Genomic DNA, 24,770 nt, shown 5'->3' on the forward strand with positions numbered 1-24,770 from the left:
GGTTCATGTCAATTGACTCCTATGCACCACACAAGGACTTAGCTGATGTCAAATGGTGCCCTTGTCAACTGTTTGCACATCAAGTTAATCTCAGATGACCCTAGACAAAATACGTGGGGTATTTTCACATTGAATTTATACTTAGTTAGACCTCAGATTACTCCAGTGAAATTCACAGTATTGAAACTAGACTTTAGATGCTAGGCAGGAAATAAGGACTGTGATTGACCTTACACGTCTCCTTGAATAGATTATTGTCTCTGAGGTTGACCTGAGATGACCTCTGGTTAGGCAATGGGAATCAGCTGACCTTCAGTGACCTTTGTGCATCTAATTACAATTCCCATTGACCTCAGACAATCTCTGGAGAGCAAATGACACCCAGGACCATCCTTGGTTCATATAAAAGTAGATGAGCTCAGTCTGTATGTGTCATTTGAAGTTCATCTAGTCCAACTCTCTGCACGAAGCATTTACAATTAGATGGTGTTCACACCCTTTCCCAGGTAAATTTTGCTTTTTTCCAACAAAGGAGATTTTGCAATTTTTCTCAGCAGCTAGTTCCAGTAATTGATAAGCCTTGTTTTTAATTAATGTATCTAATTGTAATTTCCTTTGTTTCAACCTGTGTCTACTGCACCTCTTGCTGTGGGGCTCCTAGAAGACCCTGGCTAAAATGTGTGCTGGCTTCACTCCTGCCTGTAACGTGTTTCTTGCTGCCAGCAGCTCCAATTGCCAGACAATGTTGAAGGTCTGATGTCAAGCCATGAAGCAGAGGCTACAGGCCAGAATCTAGCCATGGAACAGGTGCTGACAAAAAAGCAAGCTTGAGGGCCTCAGCTCCCAAGATAAGAGACAGCATGAATTCCAGGCTCTACCTGAATTCCTGTGCTCAATCTCAGGTAATCACTTAATACAAAAACAGGTAAGTCTTTTGATTTTCATGGTCTTTATTCAAGGCAGTGCAGTTGTACTTGACTGCAGCTAACTGCTCTGTATACAGATATGATGGGAACTGATCTCTGTTAATTCCAAAGAGCAAACTAAATTTCACAGTAGTTGCCGTTTACTGGCAGCTGTTGGGGAATCATTTGAGGCTGGTAGCTCAGTGTGTAAGCTGCAGATTGAGCTCTGGGGAGCAGAAGGCTGAGGCTGAGCCCAAGCCCGAGGCAAGAGGCCGTGAGCTGCTGACCCTTTGCACAAAAAAGGAACTGTGGTGCCGGCCAGGTGACTGGACACTCGGAGACACAGCAGGAGCTCACGACCCCCAGACTTTACCATGCATAGACTGTAACAGTACAAAAGCCCAGGGTTTCCTTTGTTTGGGGTCCCTCCTTGGATGCTCCCAGCTCAAGCTGTTATTTTGTTAGTTATTGCACCAAGATTAAATTATTTTAAGGATTGAGAAGTTGGAGACTGCTATGGGTGGGAAACCTAGGGTTGAGCCAGTAAGGCAACCTGGTCTGACTGTGTGAGTGTGGTGAGTTTAGCTGTGAAGGGGCCTCAGTCCTAGCTCAGGTAGAGCAAGTGTGACTGCCAAGGTGGCTCCTGGATGGTCAAAGAGGGGAGTTTTCTTAAAATAGCTGTGTGGAGATCTGTATCAGCATGTTACTTCAAAGAACCTTAGATCACAGAATTTGTCAGTGTTTGATCTCCTTCCTTCTCCTCAGCAGAAGACTGAGGTAGTATTTCACCTGAATATGTCTTTAAGCGTGAAAATTTTCATTTACTTAACTTATTTACTTCCACTACCAAACTGTGGCTCAATAGTCAACCTCATATAATCCCGAAGCAGCATAGGTAATAGATAGATTGATATCTGTTGCATCTGACCAGCAATCTGGAATAATAATTAAATTATCCTGACAAAACTGGAAGTTTTTGTGCAGGTGGGTTTAACAACATGTCTACATATAAAAATAGTGAAATATGTGTAGAGGCCAGACAGAGACAATTTCTGACCTAACATTTGGATGTTCTTTTTCTGTGAATTGGGTCAACAATTGATATTGGTTGAACTTTGAACCATAAACAAGCATTGACCTCCAGATACTCAGTGCTGGCCACAGATGATCTAGTCAGGTACAGTGACAAAAGTCTTTAGGACTTTATGTAATCACTCTAAGGATTGTTAGTGATAGGACATTTCAACTAAATTGAATGTAACTAATAATTTTTACCAGTATTTTATGAGTGGCAAACTGGGACAGAAATTGCACTGTGGGCTCATGACTCCTGAGCCCAAATGTGGGACAGATTAATATTTATTTTCATATTGTCCCTGAATAATTAACTGAAGGAGTAATTGACCTTATATGAGTCCTTTGTATTGAAGAAGTAAATGACCCTGTTGCATCCTAAGCAGCAGAACAGTGCAGTGACCCAACTGCAGACTGCATCCATAACAATACTAGAGGGGGTGACAGGATATAATCTCAATTAATACCCCCTCTCTCACATCTGGATTTTGAGATTTAAAATATGCCAACGTGTTGAAACTTTATGACATCTGAACAGTAGAGGCTGGCAGCTGTCTCAGTAATGTCTGAGCATCAAAACATGTTGGAGCTTAATCTCATTCTATTGACTAGGACAGCTAGTCTGCAACTAATTTCTTATGAACATTAATACGAAGCCAGACCGGGTAGCTGCAATTCCTGAGGTCACCTGCCCTGAGGCAGGCTGTCCGATGACCGGCATGTGGAGTCTCTGTCCTACTCTAGTGTCTCACTGCAGCTGAAAACTCAAGATTTCAATCTTCTGAACTGAGGACTCTCAAGATGTCATTGCTCATTAAAGAGATCATTTTTACACAGTTTACATTAAAAAGCAGGCCTAAAGGAAGTCCACAACTTTGCCATTGACTTCAGTGGAGCCAGGATTTAAACCTAGACTTCAGTGTTCAAGTAAAATATCTGCCTCTTTAGCTATCTAACCCTCTCTCTGAACCTTTCCTGCTGTTTTCCTCTTCCCTAAGACCCACTTGCATTCATACCTTTCGTGTACTATCAGAATTTCTAAAAATTTCCATCATTCACTCTGAAGAAAAAATACCTAGCGAAGACACAATAATACCTAAACCAGAATATCTAACTCTTCCATTCTAAAATGTAAGAGTATCAGAATTACTTAGGTGCTTAAAATACTTCTAGTGGTTTGTGTCTCATACAACCTTCAGAATCCAGACTAAATCTTAATCTATTAATATTGTATTAACTTTCTACAAAGCCAAACATGAGATTAACTTAATATTTGAATGATGGAAGCATTTGCTGTGAAGTACTGCACCTCTTGCTTAAAGAACAGCATTACTTTCCATCAGGTAGATTCTTCAGAGGTATTTAAATACAACATGAGTATTTCTGGTAGAATTACTGAGGTTCTCTGCTGCTTGGTCTGTTAATTATAGAGTAGGTGCAGTCTCTGTGATCCACTCTGCATGAGTGTTAGTGACCGACTATCTTTTGTCAGCTGAAACTGGCCCTACTGGCTCATGTAGACCTACATGATTCTCTCAATTGTTTTGATTTCAAGACTAGCCATCCTAACAAAACTTTTATGACCCCTTTGTATTCTGCATGAGTAAAAATAGCCTTACCATAATAAACCCGAGCCACAGAAAATCACAGGTATCTTCAAGCAAAGATATAGTCCTTCATCATTAGCCTAAGGAACACGTGTATGTTCCAGCTAGAAGTGCGACAGGGGGTACCATCTAGAAAGGACATTAACAGCACAGTCACCATACAAAAAAAAAATATTCTGTGTTTCAAAGAACACCACCCAGTTTCAAGCCAACTTGTATATATTACCTTGATTTGTATCAGATATGTAAATGCTTTTCTTTCCTGAATTCAACAACATTCCAAATATTTTGTCAGATGTCTTGCATTGTATGGTAGATTTTCACTCAGACAGAAAGAAAAGCTTCTACTTCAAGTCCTGTTAGAAGCTTCAACTCTCCTATGTATTATGTACTTGACTAACACTTCCTTGGATTTTAATGTTTCCTTTGCTTTAATAAACTTTTACTTGTAGAACACCAATCATGTGTTCTAGATGATTCAAGTGTAGTCTGATAAAATGCAAATGTGTAACCACTGCAAAAGACGAGATCAAAATTGGGAAAATATGCCTCTCCTCAAGTTAGACAATTATCACTCCTCACACACATCATCAACTCTTGTAGTTACTTTACTCTGACAAGTATATTACAATTATAGGACTCTCACTGCAAATATGCCTGTAAGAAAAGCCTACTACTGTGCCCTAGTGTGTGAGGAAGTGTGTGGAGGGCTGTGATGTACAGATCAAATTTATGTAGACACATCTATATTACTAGCCTTTAAATACATACTAGATCACTATGAAACAAATTGCATAGGCTGTTTTAACCCAGAATGGATTTGCTGTCTTTTTCCTCTGAACAAATGTGTACACTAATTGGAAACCTTTGAGGTGCCAAGGGAGAAGTCAGACAGCTGGCTATTTACCCTCTGTGTGCCAGCAAATTTCAGATAATTACTTTCACCAGCATACATTCTTGCTCCCATTTAATTAATATAACACAATTATTTATGTGAATCAGGATGAAATTGTGCTTTTTGTGGCTTTTAAATGTTGCTCCAGATCCATGGAAGCTTCAAATATATTAGCACAAGAAGAGTTAAAAGTTTTGTACTTTTCTCCATCAACTGTGTTTGATTACTGGGAGGAAGAACTGGAAACCAGCATTTCAGGGCTGCACAACTGTAATTACTGCACAGCTACTAAATATTTTTATTTACTATGATTGATGGCCATCAGGTGGGCATCAGGCCTTAGTTTCCTTAGCGGGTGGCACTGTTACGATAGAAGGCTTACTCTTGCATAACTTTATAATTAATGGGAGGTATTTCAAGGCTCTTCCATAACCTCCCTTACCAGTCTCCTTCACTTCAGTCTCAGACTATTACTCTTACCCACAATCTTTGTTTTATATGGTCCATACTACCATTCCTTGACAGCTAGAAAAGGACTCATCTGTTGTATGGGACTGAAAAAAAGGAATGTAATCCTTAGCAGGCAGCATCATTTCCTTTGTCTCTCCTGAACCCTCCCTTGAAATTTCTTTCTCAGCTGTTTCATTGGGATTGCTATCTTCCAGTCAATACCTGCTGTAAGTGCTATAACTCTTATTACAACAGTATTGGTACTGTTTTCTTGACCAAGCTGAATGTAAACCCTCTCTCAGGGTCAGCATCAGAATGTCCCATTTGCTCCTGTGAAACAGGATCATTTACCATAGGAATTAAAACCCCTCTATTCAATGTTCCAAGTGTGACCAGAATGTTAATCAGAACATGAATGCTTTACTTTGGCAGATATCAAGCATTCTCTCTCTGTTCTTTATGGAATGGTGTACCTTGAACAGAATCCTTACTACAGGTAGGTCTACCTACATGAACTTCTTTTTGTCAAACCCCTTAAACCTGAAAGGAGCAGCACACACAGTTCCTTCCAGAGCACAAGAGAAACCTTCACTTTCCAGGAAATCTGCTTTAGTTAAGCCAACACCCTTGTAATGAAGAGTGAAGTACCCATTCATCAATCATTTCATGAACCTTCCACATGCTTTTTTTGCCATATCTCATTGCTTCTTTGTTTGCCATTTTTCTTACTCTAAAACTGTTGTAAATAAGACTTTAGGATCAAATTGGTCTCTTCACGCATGTAAAGCAGGAGTAACACATACTGCTCTTCATTTTCTGCTGAAAAATACTAAAAATCTGATGTACTCTTCATTACAGATTGCATTTAAATGCCCAGGGAGGAAATTTCTAACTCAGATATATATGGTAGGACCAAGTGACTAAACTGTCTTTTGCTGGTATCTCTGTTCCATAAGGGTAAGCCTGCGGTTTCATTCAGGGACATGCTAAAGTGAGCTCTTCTGATGAATAGAATTTCTGTAATGGTTGTATTTTCAGATGAATTTGCTCCAGCAGCTTTCAAAGTGGGGCTACAGGGTTTTTTTTGGAGCCGTTGAAGCTTTTTGCTAATGAGCTCTGAATTACGATGTATAATACACAAAATAAATAAATATATAAATCACTTTTAAAGAGCAGCTGGTAGGTGTGAAAAGCATTTTTTCTTTTCTTTTTTTTTTCCCCCAGGACTTTCCCCTCTCAGTAATTCTTGATGTCTTTACATCCTCTTCCTCTTCTTGGAAGAGAAGAGCTGATGTTCAAACACAGAATACAAAATGTCTTATAGAACTGCATGAAGCTTGTTCAAAATACTGTCAGTCACTTCCATTTTCCAAGCTCAAGCTTATGTAAAAATGTTTTCTGTGCATGATGGTCTTTGCATCCATCTAATGAATAGAGAGAGAGCTCTATTCATCACTTCTTGTTATAAATATGCACAATTTACTAGATTCTGTATTCTATTTATTTTTCTATCTTGAATTTGCAGTTGCATGAATTTTACTTCATTATTTAGTGTAAAGTCCAAAAATGCAGACGTTAATTAGTTATTTCTGACTGTGTGCCCTCTGTTCAAACGATAAGACACAAGGAATAAAATACTTTTATCTTCTCTTGCTGTTCCAGGCCATGCTGAATTAGAACATCTCAGGAAAGAGAAAGGCTTTTTTCCTCTGTCTCAATCCTGAATTCCAGTCCCCACCTACATTCTGAAGTCAGGTTAGTAAAAGGATTACGGCCCCAAGATCCCATGCTGACTCTATGATAGCTTTTCTTTGAATTTCTCCATTATCTGAACAGCTCGGTTTACCAAACCTATTATGCTTCCCCCTCGGTTTTCAAGCTGAGAAAACAAAAAACACTTCTTTAATGGCCCACAGATTGATGCTTAACATTTTACATGTCCCTGGTAAGGCTGGTAAGTAAAACAACTGCTTTTGGACAGTGAAAATACTGGAGAGAAGGAAGCGGGAGTCAACTTATGTTATTAACTTGTACTGCTTCATTAATCACAATCTTTTTTTTATTGCATTGCTCAAAGCCAAATCCACTCTACTTCTTCAGAATGATTTAGATCAAAACAAAGTGCTCTTAATGCACCTTTGACATCTGGCTTAGCAGCTGGCTATTGCTAATATTGCTCTTAATAAATGTCGGGAGCCACATTTACTGTGACCATTCTGATTTAAGCTACTGTAGAGGGCAATGAATTACCCTAAAGGAGCTCCTCTGGAAAGTCCTAAGTTTTATGCTGGATCCCCTGCCAGCCTCACCACTTCATGAGTATGAACAATCAGACAATTGAACTGATTTGACTTTGTCACTCCTGGAGTTTCATTGCCTTTAACCTTGGGATGTAATGATGGTAACGCCATGCTAAGTGCATCTCCTGTCAGGGGGAATAGGGTTTGTCGGCTCAAGCGGAGCACCCTTTCTTGTTAGCTGAAAACTGCTCTGATTCACAGTGAGGGGGAAATAGATTGAGCATGATTAATACCACTGTGAATGCAACCTATTTTCTTTCAAGGCTTTTGAAGGTGATAGTCACCCGGATGTATTTATTTCTTTATTAATTGTAAGCTTATGACTAAAAAGACTGGGTTTAGTTTGGGGGTTTTTTCCTCTTATTTTTTCCTGCGAAATTCTTTAATGTCTACTGTAGACTACTAATAACATCAGCCTAAAAACCTTGTTGTCTCTTGTTTCCAGGCAGACTTGGTTTGAATATGGACTGCATTAAATTTGGGGCAATTGTTCTTCTCTGATGAAGGTGCAGTGAGAGGAGAGTTTTCTTTTCCTAGCAGTGGAAGGTGAAGAAATAAGAGCTGGCCAGTGAATCTGTCTGTTCCACATTTGGGGGAATATATTAGAGTCCCCAGCCTTCCAGATACTGTGCTGTCTACTTTATTTCCTAGCTGTTTTCCTGTGCCCTCTCATGCTATTAAATGTTTCTGACTCTGTGACTTGGAAAGAATCTAGGAGATGGGATGAAGACAAAACTGAAGTTTAAGCAGTTTAAGAGTCTTTATGATAACTTGGCCATTCTCAGACTGAAGGCTTATGACAGAGGCATCAGCTTCCTCCATAGATGTTGTGGTCAGAAGAGGCCATTGTATGCTTCCGTTCGGATCCATATGAACCAGAGATTCTTGCTCAGCATTGCCGTAGTTATTGAGCAGAACTACTGTGCTCATTGGCTCATTTTGGCATCTACAAGGACATTATATGCTCTAGGAGGAGCCTCTCTTGATATAGTGCAACCTAAAAGCTCTGACTGGTACTTCCTAGCAAATCTCAGTGTGAGAGATGACGAGGGCTGTGTTTAATTTATCAGCCTGTGAACCATACGGTGTAGGGACCAGCACACGTTCACTGCTGCCATTCCCACAATCAATAACACCCAGAAAAGGGCTCATGGATGCTGGTGACCTGAGAGATTTAAATGCCTCCAGCTTCCTTCATCAAAAGATTAGGACCAGAGACAAAATTCTTACATTAGAGTTAATGAGAAGAACGAAAGACCCTTTGGGACATGTTGGTCCAAAAACTGCAATTCATCTTTGCCCACTGAGAGAGCAGGCAATGCTGGAGAATATAAAATGGTAGAATTGTTAAGGCTGAAAAAGACCTTTAAGATTGAGTCCAACCATTAACCCACCACCGCTGTGTTCAGCACCAAACTGTGTCCCCAGATGCCACATCCACATGCTTTTTAAGTACTTCAAGGGAACGGGATTCCACCATTTCCCTGGGCAGCCTGTTCCAATGACTGATCATCCTTTCAGTGAAGAACTTTCTCCTAATATCCAATCTACACCTCCTCTGGCACAGCTTATAGACATTTCCTCAACCTCTCACTTTTTACTTGGGAGAAGAGATTGACCCCCACTTGCTGCAACCTCCTTTCAGGTAGTTGCAGAGAACAATAAGGTCCCCACTGAGCCTCCTTTTCTCCAGGCTAACCACCACCAGCTCCCTCAGCTGCTTCTCAACAAACTGAAAAATACAGGGAAGGAAGAACAGTGTGGTGACTTATTCAGGAATGTTACACAGTCTCCCAGTGGCATTGATGAGCCAAACCTGTAGCTGAGTTACATGGCACACAGCCTCGGAGACCAAAGCATTAAATAACTTACCCAGATGTTTCCATGACGATCCAACCATACTAGCTAGCTGCTGGGGCTGCAGCATATGCATGGAGGTATTCAGCCAGATGTGATGAAGTGAATGTTTCTTCTAATGTTTCTTTTAGTTTCAAGTGAAAGATGCTATACACCCCTATCTTTATGGGCTATTGGGGCTGCAGTTGAGAAGTAAGTGACTATGAAAACTACTTGATGAAGTAATCTAAATTTAATAAGTAGAATTTAACCCAGGTTCAGTGAATGCTGTTTCAAGGCCTTCTGGTTACAGACCCCTTCCAAGGCTAAAAAGCACTGCCACAGGGGCAATTACACAGACCAACACTCTGAAAGGCTTGTGTTTGATCCATGGGCTGGAAATACCTGCTTAATCCAGAGTTTTCAATAACTAAGATCAGTGATAAAGGACCATCACATGGGACGATGAAAGATAATAAGATAAAAAGTTTTCCATCTGCTCTGAATGATTGTTTGGCATCATACTAATCTTTAAGCTGTTTGGCCAAAGGCAGATGAACAATAAAGTTCAGCAAACAACCTTGGTAAGACAGAGGTGTTTTTCTGTTCACTCTGTGGGTTTGTGAAGCCAATGTCTAGATTTCAGTGGGAAGCCTTTTTAGCTTAAATAGACTGAATTTATGCAGAAAATCTTGAATGCTTGGTAGCAGCTATAAACATTTATAACCTGCCATTATTTTATTTTACAATTAAAGTTGTATAGTTGCTGTACGCATTTGTTTAGGGAAATTTTTATACTCATATGATATATGTTTCATCACTGCCAAGTAAACCTGCTGATTTCAGAGTAAATATGGGTTAATATTCCTATAAAAGGATTGCTCTTGACTCAAATATGTCAACACTTTCTTGTTTCCTGCAATTCTATTACTCTGCAGTTTACTTACAAATGTTTTATAAGGGAATCGAGTGAAAAAAAAATTGAAATATCTATTTAAAAAACCCCACAATGATGATATTTGAGGCATACGATTGCATGGGTTCTTTTTCTATTTAACACTCGGAAAACACAATTTCTAATGGAAGAAAATGGATCGGTCCTATGCGAAGCATTCCTACCTCCATCACTTTGCTGGAGACAGGATGAAATAAACATTTTTACTGTGAGTTGAGACTAGAGTGTCAGTGACTGTCTACGTTGCAACAATACTCCATATTGGAAGGAACATTACAGCAGCTCCAACAGAGATCGAAGTCCAACAGAGTATTGGAAACAGAATCTCTTGTAAAACAGCCTAAAAAGATATTGGCAAATGCTTTTATTGCCCCCAACTCAGCTAACAGAGATCAGTCCTTAGCTCAGGTGGTTCAAGTACGTAAGCTTAAAATAGAAGAATTGGAGTTATTGCCTGTGCTTTTGATGGAGGCACTCGAAGGGCACATTTTGGTTCATCTTTTGTAATGAATATTGAGTTTTATACAGCCAACAAACGACTGAAGAAGTTTAAACAGAACTTCTGTCACTGGTCTTCAGTGGTGTGTGTTCTGATTCTTAGTCTTTCTATGGAATACCAGAAAAAGACATAATTTTCTTTTAAATTTAATGAAATATTGCATCATATTTATATAATTTTCTATTACTTTTCAATGCACTATTCCTTGGAGGAAAACTGTGCCCATAGGAGAGTTTTAAATGCTAGATCTAATTCTAATTGCATTTTTTTTATCCTTTTGACTGTATACACTTTTTTTAGCTTCAGTGACAAATGCCCTCAAATTGTTTTTGGCATATAACATCTTGTGTAGGGGGCTTAAGGTTCAACACGTCTGAAAGTGCAAAGCATACTTTCATTGCACTCATTGCATGTTATCAAATTAAAAGAAAATTGACAAGTTTAGATTTCCTTTTGCATAGAAAGATTTTTGAAATCTATTAGTTTGGTTCACTGGTGTGTAGAAGGCATGATATCTCTGCTTTGCTAGTGTTTGAAGGAGGTGTTAATGGTGCATATTTTAGTACAGCTGGGTATCCTTTAGCATGCAGCATTGAAGGTTAGGAGTGGCAACTTAAAATCCTGATTTGTGAACAGCCACAGGTTCTCAGCATGCTGTTTCAGTGAAATCACAGAACTGCAGGATTTCCCCTTAAGGATGTAAAAGCTGTTACAGTTCAGACTAACCTGCACAGAACAAGTCACTCTGTGAGACGGGAAAAATAACTCACTGCAGAGAGGAGTGTATTTTATTAACAACTGGAATGACAGTAAGATAATGAGGTAGTGATTGACAAGATAGTATGTGTTTATTTGATAACATCTCAAACCTTAGAGTAAAGATGAAGACAGTGCTTATACCTCGAAAGTGACAAGGAATAGCTAAATATATATAGAGATGTCAAATCATCTGTTGCCTAGAATGAGTCAGACTCAGCATTCCCAAAATATAGTGTTCAAACTTGGTGGTGTTCTCATTTTCCAGTAGGCTTCTCGGTTATCTATATAATGGTATTTTGATTTAGGTTTTGGAGACTGAAAAATGTTAATTTCTTAAAGCTGCATTTGTCTGCACAACTTTTGGCTGCTAAAATGTTCTGCATGTCCTGAAGGTACATGGGTAGCTACATTCAGACAGTTATTTAAGCATATGCTTAGCTTTATTTTCATGGAGGAGGTCTTGATTTCTTTGTATAGGGTTTGAGTTTAAAAAGTGCATGAAAGCTAATGCCACTAACTCTCCAGGGACCCTTCAAAAGCATGCCTTTCAACCTCCCCTATGTTATGAAACAGTGAGAGTAGAGAAGATCATTAATAATATGGCAGTAAAGGACCTTTAGAAGAGACAGAAATAGTGGCAGTTCAACATTCGTAGCAGGCAAACACATGAGCTGAGGAACAAAAGGGAGAAATCTTCTATTCCCCCCCACATGTATGGGAGTGTCTCCAGAAATATTTAGTATGAAGCACTGCGCACAAACATAGTTTGCAACCTGGAAAAAATAAATTTCCTTCTTCTTTTGTATTGAGAAGATGGACATAGTGATTAGGGCAGCATGGCCTCTTACAGCAGGATGAGCTGTCTCCTAACATCATGACCTCACCATCAGCTCTTTTATCTTCCATTTGGTATAACAGTGACTACACTGCCTGAGAAAAAATTGGGGAAGCAGTGGAAATTACAAGCCCAATAAATGACAGACCTAACCTCTAAGCCAACAGTAAATTTCATTAGTAAGGGAGTAATACCAGCATAAACTTCATAGAGTTTAGTTATCAGCTGTCACAAATAAGCATATTAAACCTTGCCTGTATCAGACACTGAGTCATTTAGAGGAGTGTTGCAGAGCTTATCAACCACAACTGCAATTTTAGCGATGCTGTCTTTGTAACTGAATGCATTTTTGAATGCCAAAACGTTACAAAAATAGTAGGATGGAGGATGCAATTTTTAAAGCCCTCTGATAAGGCCCCTTTTCTTAATCTGAAGAAATTGCAGGCAGATTCAGCATTTGCCCCAAATTGCTATTGGTTAATTAGTTGAAATGGAAGTGTCTTACACAACTGCTTTACTAGGACCAGGTTGAATCTGCTGATCACTGAAATACTCTCTTAAGCTCTGTAATGCAGTTACCGTTGTGAGGATTTTGAAGGGAAATCACAGCAATTATTTCTAAGTCACTGATAGTGTCCAATCAATTTACTTTCATACATGCAAAATTCCAGGCTTTCATATGAAGTATGGATGTTGTGTGTTTAGACCTTCTGTGGACACCTGAAGACCATCACAATTGCCCTGGGTTATTCAAAATGTCCATATTTTGGAGAAAGATATGCGGACCAGCAGGAGGAGGTCACACAAAGTACCCAAGAGCAATGCAAATAGGACCAATGCAACTCTCTGGCCAAATAAATTGAGTCCTTACAGGTAGAATGCCCAGATGAAAGACTTGCTCAGATTTTTCAAGAATCATAGCTACATACACACTTTTAATGCATGTCTGTAGGGGGAGATAATATTTTTACTAGACTGTTCAATCTAATTGGAATTAAACCCTTCTGAGATCAGAGTCCCTTTATCAGGACTAATTGAACCTCTTAAATCTCCTGTAAATCTCACTTCTCTCATATATGTAGACCATTAAAACTACGATAAAACTCCTGTATAATTAGGAAAGTAGGCAAACATTTTCCAGGAACAGATGCAAGGCTTATAATACCAAAATTACAGCTGCACCTGCAGCAGAATAAGTCATTCTTTGTCCTCCTAAAGCTATGTGCAATCCAGTTTTCAAAGGGTTTTTTGCAAGATTTCTGATGTGTATGGGGGTGGAAAGTGAGATGAACAGTGAAGGAGTAAGAAGGAAGAGAGGCAGAAAAATTGCTTATCCAGATTTTGATTTATCCAATACAAATGCTGGACTATTTTTAGGATGTTGGTCACATTTCATGAGACAGTTACAAAGATGTTGCACAAAGTGCATGATAAGTCATGGTTGAATACATCTGTGATACCTCATGATACATGGGCTTGTAATCAAGCGAACACCTGTAAGTATATAATTTTTCTGGAACTGACAGCTGTTGTTATTTCATGTTGTTTTGTAAAATGCATTTCACCATTGTCTTTCTTGAAAGCCTATATTTATTCATTTATCTTCGAGAACCTTCAATGTGCAAAATGCACACAATAGTTCATACTCATTAGAGTAAATCTGTTGTGGGCCTGTGAAGACTGACATTTACACTGACGTTTAACCGGCACAATAGTGTAGTAAGTTGTGCCCTGTCAGGCTTTCATATAATTGCGTTTCAAAATAATGTAAATACAACAGTCCATTTATTTCATATGGCTAGTAAACTGTTCAGCTTCATGATGTCTGAAATATGAATGTTTATATATTAATTCTCTATTACATTTGTCAGACTTTTTTTTCAGATGACCACATTTCATTCAGGGAATACAACCGTATTTTCCCCGTAATTTCCATACCATTATCTTTTTACCCACAGAAGCAACAAAACATTTAAACATACAGCTGGCTTTAAGTGTATGCATCAAGCCTGCTGAAGTCAGTACACTATAAACATGTGCCTAAGAGTTTGCAAAACGAGGCCTTTAGGTACTGTCTTTTTAAACTTACTTTTACTTTAAATTTAGGGTCCTCTAAATGAAAAGACAGCATCTTTGAAAGGTGCTATCCACAGCTTTGACAGCTAGACATACACAAATTAAAAAAAAAGATATATTTATGATTTTAAATACAGTGTCTTCTTTTAAATAAGGTAACATTCTGTTACATTACTGTGCAGTTCGCCTACACGCAGTTGTTTCTTGTGTTGTTTTGCTTTTCTATGAGCTGAGGCTCTTCCCAAAATAAATAGAGGAATAAGCGAATAAGTATAGCGATTTCCATATTGAAAAAGGCACAGCTCTAATTTAAATTGCAAAACAGAGCCAATTTTGTTGTCAGTTGATGTAGCAACATGCTATATATCTAATTCTTTCATTAAGAGAAAATCTGAAAATAAGTATGGGCTCCTTATCATAGAATCATAGAATGGTTAGGGTTGGAAGGGGATCTTGAAGATCATCTGGTTCCAACTTCCCTGCTGTAGGCAAGGACACATGATGTTAAGGTATTTTCTCTTTTGGAAATGCACACATTGTACCTTTTCCTGACAGATATTTTGTTTAAATTGACAGAAAAAAACCAACCTAAGAAGCCCACAAGAGAAATTATTTTCTTATAGTCATTTTTTTTTTAATTTTGCATTAAAGAAAGGAATTTCATCAACATTGATTGTCATTTACAGAAAACATTCAAAAATCATGTGTGCATTATTATGGAATGCTAACAGTGTTGAACTAATAATTTACAGGACATAAAACAAAAATCTATTACATTCTAAAGTAATATAGAACCTTTTCATTTGACAGGGATGCTGGTCCTAAAAAATTCGTGATATAAAATAAAACCGTTAATGGTCACTTACTAAATTAATCAGGCAGTCTTTTTACTCACATACACATAAATTAGGTCAGTTATGTTAAACAAGGGAGAAACATCAGAAGAAAATTGCAAATGTAAAAATGCCAGATGAACTCCTGGCTCTGTTGAAATCAGTGAACAGTTTGCTGCTGGTTTCAATGGAGCCAGATTTTTACCCAGTATGTCTTGATTCATTTGCAGTTTTGCTTTTTGCACCTACAAGCCAGTTAAGGTACATTATAATTATTACAGAGTTAAGCATTAAAAAAAAATAAATCACTGTTGACTCTATGAGGCATTTGATTTTAGAAAGGAATTTTTATTCGTCTTTTGAGAGTGGTTAATTTTGATGTTATTAATATTTTATTAGATTGTTCATTATCATACTTCTTGACAGGCAATGCAACTCCTGTGTGTTACCAATAGTGGTAAACATGCTTACCAAGTAGAAAACAACACACCCCTAAAATTCAAATTAAATTGATTTACAACAACATAGCTACAGCCAAGCACCAAATAGCTCAGAGCTTGGATCCTGGGTCTTAACATCTCACTTCACTCTAACAAAATGAACTGGAAATAGGATAAAAACATTAGATATTTGAAAGTGGGAAGTATATGAAAAATCATTTCTTCTCTTAATCCTAAAAGCAAGGAAGCATTTTTAGGAATATTTAAAAAATATTAGAAAGCTTCATTTAAATCTAAATATCTATCTTAATTATGTATTTATTTTTTTTTTATAAATTGGTAATCACAAAATACTAGCCATTAAAGTCATATTTGGATGCCTGAAAAGCATCCAAACACTTTGTTATTTATGCTCCTGCCTGCATTATAGCTGTTGATACACTGGACACAATTTCCTTTTTCCATTATGATCTTTAAAATGTGCATTTGGTGAAGATCAGTTATGGCTTCAGATTACAGCTAATAAGTGACCTGATCTCAAATCTGAATAAGAGATTAAAGGTATACAAAAATATTTTGCTTATTGGAAAGAAAGAAATGTTTCTATTAATATAATTCATGCCAGAAGGATTCATAAATCCATATGCTGTAAGGAAGCATTACTTGCTTAAGCAACTTGTCTTCAAACCATATTAGTCAATGCAGTCTGCAGGAATTATTACAATACTTACTGTACAGACTCAATGAGATCATGTTTCATTGACGGTCCCATATATTTTTCCCCCCAATTACAAACAGAAGCATACACTAAATATCAACAGCTGGTCAAAAGGCTTTATCTATTACAATCAGTTTCCATAAAAACTGAAAAGTACATTACACTTAAAGGAAGCAAGTACATAATTTGCTCTTTGATGTTTTTCCTCTTTAAAAAAAAACACATTACAAAGTCTTATGCTTAAACAGAGACATAGAAAAATCAGTGTATTCACTGTCCCAAGTTATTTACAGCAAAAATTACAGAGACAGCGTACATAATATCAGACCTTCCACAAGCATATATTAAAAGTAATTACATTTGAAAAAATATTTTATTTGTCTTCTACATTTCTACAATACATAATCAGGTTTCTTTCTTCTTGTTTTGTTTGTTTAGTTTTTAAGTAACTTCTTTAGTGTTAATCAGATGAGGCAGAGAGTGCAGCTGTAAAATAAGGGATTTTGTTGCTATTCTGGTTCCTATATTATTTATATCATCCATTCATTACAACCAGAGTAATTAGTTTAACATGGGAATTATCTCACAGCGATTAGCATAAATCTCAAAATACCCAATGCACTTGATTTAGCTGAGTGTTAATATCGGCTTAGAGTTCAGTTGTGCTTTATTTGTTGCCACAAGTACAATCACAGAGCCGCTCCCCGTAGCGTACTAGAGGTCACACTGCAGTCACGCAAGAGGCAAGGACTATCATGGCTGGTTCACTAGCTATGCTACTCAGTGGCTTTTTAAAAATAAGTGCACGAATAAATCCCCATATACTGCACGAGAATGTGTGGTCCACACTCTGTAGGGTTAACTGATTATTATTGTATCTTACTAACAACAAAACATTTTTTTTGCCTGATTCTGACATTGAAGTGACACATTAAAAAACCCACAAATGTAGTGCATCTGAATCTGAATCCCCAAAGTCAACAGCCTAATGTAGTTACTTTGACTTATTAAGCTGTGTGTCTAATCAAGACAAGTTTAAGTGCTTTTTTTTTTTTAACAAGCTGGTTTTATCTGGAACAGTCTTCAAGGTAAAGCCTGTTCTTTCCTGTTCTTGGTGGTTAACCATCCACCCTTGCTTGGTTTTCAATGCAGTTTCATTCTTGTTGCCCAAATAAGGGGCCAACATGTTCATAATATAGAAAACTAGGAGCCATTTTTTTAATTCTCTCCAGACAGAGTCTTAATTTAACATACTTTACTGCTGCCAATGTATAGTCATAAACACAGGCCTCAGCATTTTCTTGAAGCACAAACAATTTTTTCAACAGCAGTATCTTTGTTCATAAATTAGCAGCTATAGTCAACAAATTCAACAAATATGCAAAACCACTGTGATATCTACATTAGATGAAATTTTTTCTTTATGTTATTGTACAGAAGACCACGTGCAAAGCAAATAATTTCTGCAAGTACAGTTACAAAGAAACACTTATAATTTACTTATTGCTGCTATATCCAATGATGTTTTCTTTCACTCTCCCAATGTGGTGTGATTGAATTGCGAGAATGATGAAAATATGTAAATGTAGTACACCATGTTACTGAACTCACTATGAGCAGCATTATCCTCGCCGCCTACAGTAACACTCAGGAAATATCTCTCTTTTCCCAGAGTATTTTGTTCATTGCTTTATTCTCTCAATACGAAATGCAAGGATCATGTGGAGGACACTGACACAGCCATTGTGTCACTGGACATTCAGGCTACCTTTTTAGGAGAGTTACTGATCTGTGAGCTACCACTGTAGAAATTTTAGGTCCCTTCTTTTCACAATGACTTTTGTCTGCAGACTACATACACAAGTGGCTTTTATAGCTCCAAACCACTTCTGGGATGATAAATTACTGGGGTGTTGGGCTCATTGTCATACAGTTTTTCAGAGACAATGCATGCAGGGACAACACAGCTAAGTGAGGACATGAAGGAAAAGGAGGAAGGAGCCTGCTTCCTACCACTTGCATGGAGCTTTCCTTACAGGCTGCAGATACAGATCAACTTTGAGCGCAAAGATGAATATTTATCACTCAAGGCCTCATTCACTAGGAGCTAGGAGTAAAAGGAAAAGGAAAGAGAGACAAGATCCTCTGGCCAGAAGACTGTCTTTTTTAATGGGAAGGTATCATGCTAACAAGAATTTCAGTCACTTGGCCATGGCTCCCAACAACCTGAAAGATTAAAATATAAATTGAAATGGAACAGTTGGCAAAGATTATAATTGTGAAAACCTTGATGCACAGGGATGCTGGCCACTCCACCTCTTGAAGTTGTCCATCTGTCTTCTAGGTGTAGGGAGTTCAGAGGATGGAGGGAGTAGAAAACCATACATACTCACTGTGTTAATAGGAGCAATGCTCAGAGCTGATGACAACCTCTTGGTTGAAGACAAGAAATTAACTTAATGACTGGCAATCTAATTGACTGCAATTTATCTTTCTGTGTGTGTTCTTGTAATGACAGATATATAGAAAACATGTGGTATAAAGCTAGGGATAAGCACATTCCAAAATTTTAGGAAGTTCACTAGCACAGTATAAAATCAGATAATGTTTTCTTGAGGTGAGAAAGGGACTGGTCGTACTATGAAGAAGCATTGCTACAGAGTCCTGGGCTAGCTATGATTCTGCATCCCTGAGAGAATATGGTAGCTGTTAGCCACTTGCTCATACCTACTTGTTCTTTATAGTAATTTTTCCATATCATAGGTCAGTGTTCCTATCATTGCTGACAAACTATCACTTATTCCATGTCTTAACCTTTCTTCTTCAGCAATTTTAAGTATAAGCTCACATTAATGTACATAAACTCAGCACTTTTACACTGCACTTTCTTTTGTCAGTTGTCTAAATTCAGTAATTTCTACAAAGCTCACTTATATTTTGTTTCCAAAAGGACCTTAACATCATGAGTTGATGGGTTAGTAGGACTCTGCTGACTGTGAAACAATGGGTGAAGTGAGATCAAGCTGAGGAAATGCTGACAGTGAATTCAGATTATACCAGTGTTACTTTAAATCACTGGCTTGAAAGCCTTGTCTGGGTCATGTTTACTCGGGCAGCTCAACCCATGCTCTTCAAAGCCTTTAACATGCTCTTCCTTATTCTGTTATATTTATATAGCTATTTTTAGTAAAGAAATATCCCTGAGTGGCATAGAGTGCAACATTTGCATCAAGCAGTGATTGTCATTTACAAAGCGTGAAACTTAAAAAGTAAAGAAGAGGAGGGGGTCTCCAACACACTGTTCCTAATGGATGTCAGAGACAGGAGTTAGTTTCTAGATTGGAGGCAGAATGTGCTGGAACAGGCTGGTAGGTGTAAATACACTACTTTGTTATGGCTAGGGAAAAGCAAACTGTTCTGTCTCAGGTTTCCATTTCATATGTGCTTAGACATAATGAATTTGGACAAAAAAATCAACTCCCATGTTTCAGTTTGATCTTATTGCCAAGTTCTATATTCCTGGGATGTCCAACAGACAATGACTCTGAAACTACGAACCACCTTCTAGGCTGGACCTTGGCTCTTCTGAAACAGCACAATCAGAAGGGAGAGGAAAGGGGGCACCTGAACATTTTTCAAATTACCTTTGAAGCACAGCTTCAGAGAGGTGGAAAAGTCAACAGGAGTAGGAGCCATCAGCTGCACATCTCTAACTGAGCTGCCTGACCAATTTGTAAGACTCCTGCGGCCTTGGAGAAGTTCCCATAGCCTGGTGGTGGGAGACCAAGAGGCTAGCACAGAGGAGCAGCTTTGCACTCTCTTTGAGTAGAAGTTATTATATCAGAAATCCCTATAAAACTATCCCAAAGGGAAACATATGTCCGTACAAGCTGCCACCATGACATTGAACAAAGAAAATAACGTAATAAAGCTCATCTTCACGGGCAGGTCTGGTAGCTGCTCCATCTGCAGCACTGTAACCTGGCATAGGTATTGAAACAGCATTTGAGCCCAAGGCGTAACAGAAGAAATAAACTGAGCTGAAAAGAATAACAGGAAGCATGAAGTCAAAACATTCCAATACAAGCATGAGAACAGCATCTGCCTTCTGCTCCACAAAACTCATAGGAGACCTCTTAAGGCTAAGGACGTCTGATCTTGTGATGGATTGAGCACCTTCTGTGTGGTGGTTACATGCTTCAATTTTCAAGTGACTCTAGTTAGAGCCAAGGGAATCTGACAACTTGCAGAAGAAATTCCTAAATGCTGCCTATCACACGTCAATCAAAAACCATATATTGCTTTCAGAAATAAGTGTACACAACTGAAGTGCCTTCTACTACCATGCTTCTTTTCTAGTAATTGCTAAAGCAATCTCTCCATTAGAAGGAAATACGAATCTTGTAACTCTTTAAACGAAGAGCAGGTAAGAGTGGTATTTACACCAAGATAAAGTCTTTGTGGTAGTATAATGGACAGCTGACATCTGCTTCCTCAATGCCAAGAATAATTTTGATTAATATGGTTCAATTATCGGACAGCAATGCTAGAAGTAGTAGCTTCAATATATGCTTTAAATATCCTTTTTTTATAGGTCCCAGGTTAATCAATCATTAAGAAAAGAGTCTCATTTGAAAAAATGTCACTAAAAAAATTAACAAACATAACTACAGAAAGATGTGACAAATTCTAACTTTGGATATTTAATTGAAGAGCTTCAGGCACTACTGTGGACTAATGAAAGACACGACAAACCAAAATCAAGAACTAATATTTTCTGAAATGATTTTTTGAGTGAATTATGAAGTTATTTACTAAAATTCATGCCACTTTATTATTTAAAGTCTATGGATAACTTACATGTGTGAAATCCAATATCAAGATTTTGAAATTTTGAGTGTAAATAACTGTGTATCAAGACCAATCACAAAAATCCAGCCTGTGGCATGTGATCATTATTTGTTGTTCTACACTCAGTCAATGAAGGGCAAAAGAAGTACTATAGCTACGTGGCCAATCCCAAATCAGAGAAAATTAAATAAAATATATTTACAGTTACCACACCACAGTTACCATAAATAATGTTTGAAAATGAATTTTCATTTTCCAAATAAACAATAATGCTATTTGCTTAAATTCTGTAAAAGTAGTAATAAAAACAGAGTAAGATGCTGATAATTAACCTGATTGGAGGGAGAAACTTGTTTGGCAATATTTGTAATTGTTTGTAGAGGCTAATGCCTATGAATGGCAATGAAGATTTTGTATGCTAGTGTCTTAGTATTTTTAGGATAAAAGGCAAGAATCCATTTATATTCCTGAACTGGATATTGCTATCTCTGTGGTCTCTTACAAGTCATTTAACTTTTTTTTCTTTAATTTCCACATCTTTAAAAAGTGGCTGCAATCATTACTGATTGAAAAGGTCATGAGGTTGGAGAGATTTAACAATAGTGCCTTAAGGATTAAAAGCCCTGCAGATAATGATTAAATAATGTCTTTTACACTGGTGATCTCCATTTGGTTATCTTGACTAAGAAATAATTCAAAAATCGCAAGGAGCAATTAGCTTATTTGAAAAGAACAAAACATTCTCAAGATGTAAAACGCAATTGTAGAGGACTATATATAAACATGACAAACCTCTTTATTAGTCAGTACTATAAATAGTAGTATTTATTCATTTATTCTGTATTTCTGTGGATTGGTTAAATATGTTACTTTTGATATACTGAAAATAGATTTATAATATATTTCAAACAAATATATACGTGTGTGTTCTTGTGTTGGAAAAGACAAGGAAAACACGAATTCCCTGCACTTAAAACTGAGCACTTCTAGAGTGCAGTTTGGCTCATTTTTTTCCCCAATAAATCCACACAAACAGTAGACAGACACAGTTAATAAAGTTTTTTGATATTAAAAATAAGTGGAATTGTGGTCCTTTTCATGGATTTGCCATGCAAAAGGGGCTGCAAACAGATAAATCACCTTATAAAGGAATGTCAGTCTTAGAGTGGTATAAAAAAGCATCAAGAATAATGCTTTATTATGTTAATTGAAGAAATTTTAATATAATCACTAGAGAAATGTGCTCTGAATTTGGAGCAAAAAAAGGTATTTTAGTAATTGCTATTCTATAGGATTAAATAATTTTGAAGAGAATGTCATATTTGCAACAAAATTCTCAGCACAACTAAATCTGCTGTGCAGATTTTTTCTACATTGTAATGGACCTACAGAGAAATATTTATTAGCTGAGAGTTTGTAACCACTCTTGTACCTGTTCTGACATTGCTAAATCAGAACAAACAAATTGTGATGCTGTCTAGACTCGATTCTACCACGAAACCTGTATGCAAACTTGCAAACTGACTGATGAAAGCCAAGGGAAAACTCCATGAAGTACTTGGAATAGCCAGTGAATTATTTGCTCATGCAGAAAAGACAAGATTGAGACCAGAGCTCTGCCAGTCATTAAGTTATTGCTACAACAAACCAAGTTTCTGCACCCACCCTAGGGCCCACCTGTGTCCCTGGGGGCTGCCTGTGACACTGCCCTGCTGTAAGCCTGGGCAGATGGGTGGGTCCTTTGGTCTCCCTGCCAACATGCTTCCCCTTGCCTCGCCTCAGCTTTCACTGCTCTATGGTTTGAAATAAAGAAAGGTATCTGCTTGTGATCCTGGCCTCACTTCCTTTCTTCTCTACTGGCTGCTTCTTCTTATTTGTGCTCTACGCCCTCCGCTGGCATCCAAGGAGGAGACTTCTCTGGAAAAGTTCACAATGGGTAAAAGGGGTGGTAAAGAGAGCTGTAGCAGAAACTGAATCCCTCTTCTATGGCTAAAAAGTCTGTGTTTTGTATCACTGGCAGAATTCAGATACATGAATCATGACTGCTAATTAACTTAATTAATCCACAAGATTAAGTCCATGGCAGCCTTCCACTGCCCTCTGTGTTTGCCTTTGGTTTTGCAAGCAAATGCACATACAGTCCATTCAGAGGCAAAAAGAAAGCCCCAACGCTTTGCTCCTCTCCTGAAATGAGCCTAAAATAAATCCTTATATGCATATATATAGATACAGTTATATACATACAGATATATACATACATATATGCATGTGTTTAAAACATACATAGATGCATGTGTGTAATGGAAACTCAGTCTCATCTAGATGATGACTCTCAGAAACAGTGATAGTTATACTGTCCTTTGTAACAACCATGGACTTTGCCCACTTTGACTTTCCTCCTCCTTCCCTCCCTTTCTCCCACTACTCTTCAGAGCCATATTTTAGGCTTGCTGTGGTTTTCACTGAGCTTACTACCTACCTTTCTAATGAGTTCAGCAAAAAACAAACCAAGACTTGAAACTACTTTTCAAAGCAATATATATAAAATAAAATGTGTGGAATCAGAAAAATGTACATATGAGATAGTCTACATTTTTAGTCCAGACACTTTACTAACATCAGGTCCTATGTTCACTTTTATATATGCTCTATCCCTGCAACAGTGAGAAAATAGAAAAAACCCAACTACTCCTTTCTCCACTAAAATCATCCAGACAAGGCTTTTGAACCATTGTTACATTCCTGATGTTTGATTTACACACAGTACATATGCACTACATTATACATATTGCAGAAGTGATCCTGTCATTACACATTGGCAGCTGATAATTTAACTCTTGACTGGCAAAGCAAATCTTGATTGCCCAAAATAAATCTAATACATTACTTGGAGATTAAGAAATACATTACAGCTGGGCTGAGCATCCTTTAAATGTAGGCATGTGATTTTTAAGCTACAGCATGTATGCATATAATACCTACATATATATATATCTATATATTCATATATATATATAAGTATATAGCAAATATATATATGTGTGTATTCCATATATGCACCATAATTTCCAAGACAGTTACAAATTTCCACATGCATTAAACTATCTAAAAACATAGAACTAGGCAATCTAATAAGTGGAATTTTCTTAAATAATATTTGAACAATAAACAGCAAGAGTAATACTGCAAAGTACTGCTCTATTCTCATGTATATCTACAATAAAATTCTAGGAACAGCTGTCTCCCAAAACATCCCCCAATAAATGTAAATTTAAAAAAAGGTAACACACAGTGTCCTATATTTGTATAATCATTGTCAGTTAAAAAAAAAAAAGAAAAGAGAAAAATGACATCCCCACTCAGAGTTGCATATTTACATTCTTCAAACTGTAGCGGTGAAAAATAATTCTATTAAGTGCAGGACATTCCTAGTGTTGCAGTAGTGACATTTTTAATACGTTCTTCATGAAACCATTTCTTTTTGTCTTAATAGTGATGCATTCCATGACTACGTGAAAATTCTATTATCCCCTTCACTTGCAGCCAGTGGTTGAGTCTGGATTGAAAAGCTCCTTGTATAATGGAGGAAACAGTGTGTTCACTATGTCTGGATGAGATTGCTTAAATACCTGTAGTTTCTCTCCGTGCAAGTTGCAAAGTGCAGTAATTGTTGGTATCTTGGCTATTAACTGTGAGACATTAAAAAAAAAAAAAGGAGAGGGAAGGATCAAATTTTG

The 24,770-nt window shown here is 37.5% G+C and overlaps 1 protein-coding gene and 1 long non-coding RNA gene across 2 annotated transcripts in view; one reads left to right on the forward strand and one right to left on the reverse strand.

Moving 5' to 3' along the window:
* Positions 1 to 441: 441 nt before the first annotated feature.
* Positions 442 to 8,608, forward strand: LOC113981177. Its single transcript, XR_003538346.1, has 4 exons — positions 442 to 506; positions 724 to 925; positions 6,594 to 6,686; positions 7,677 to 8,608. It is a non-coding gene; the product is annotated as an uncharacterized LOC113981177 (long non-coding RNA).
* Positions 8,609 to 23,607: 14,999 nt separating this feature from the next.
* Positions 23,608 to 24,770, reverse strand: part of RORB (RAR related orphan receptor B) — a 78,069-nt gene continuing 76,906 nt past the window's right edge. The window contains exon 10 of the mRNA XM_027708418.1: positions 23,608 to 24,722. Within this exon, the coding sequence (XP_027564219.1) occupies positions 24,567 to 24,722 (156 nt within the window). The 3' untranslated portion in view covers positions 23,608 to 24,566. The remainder of the gene's footprint in view (positions 24,723 to 24,770) is intronic.

The sequence above is a fragment of the Neopelma chrysocephalum genome, unplaced genomic scaffold, assembly GCF_003984885.1.
Source record: "Neopelma chrysocephalum unplaced genomic scaffold, ASM398488v2 Primary Assembly neopelma1_96234, whole genome shotgun sequence".
In the NCBI taxonomy this organism is placed as follows: Eukaryota; Metazoa; Chordata; class Aves; order Passeriformes; family Pipridae; genus Neopelma; species Neopelma chrysocephalum.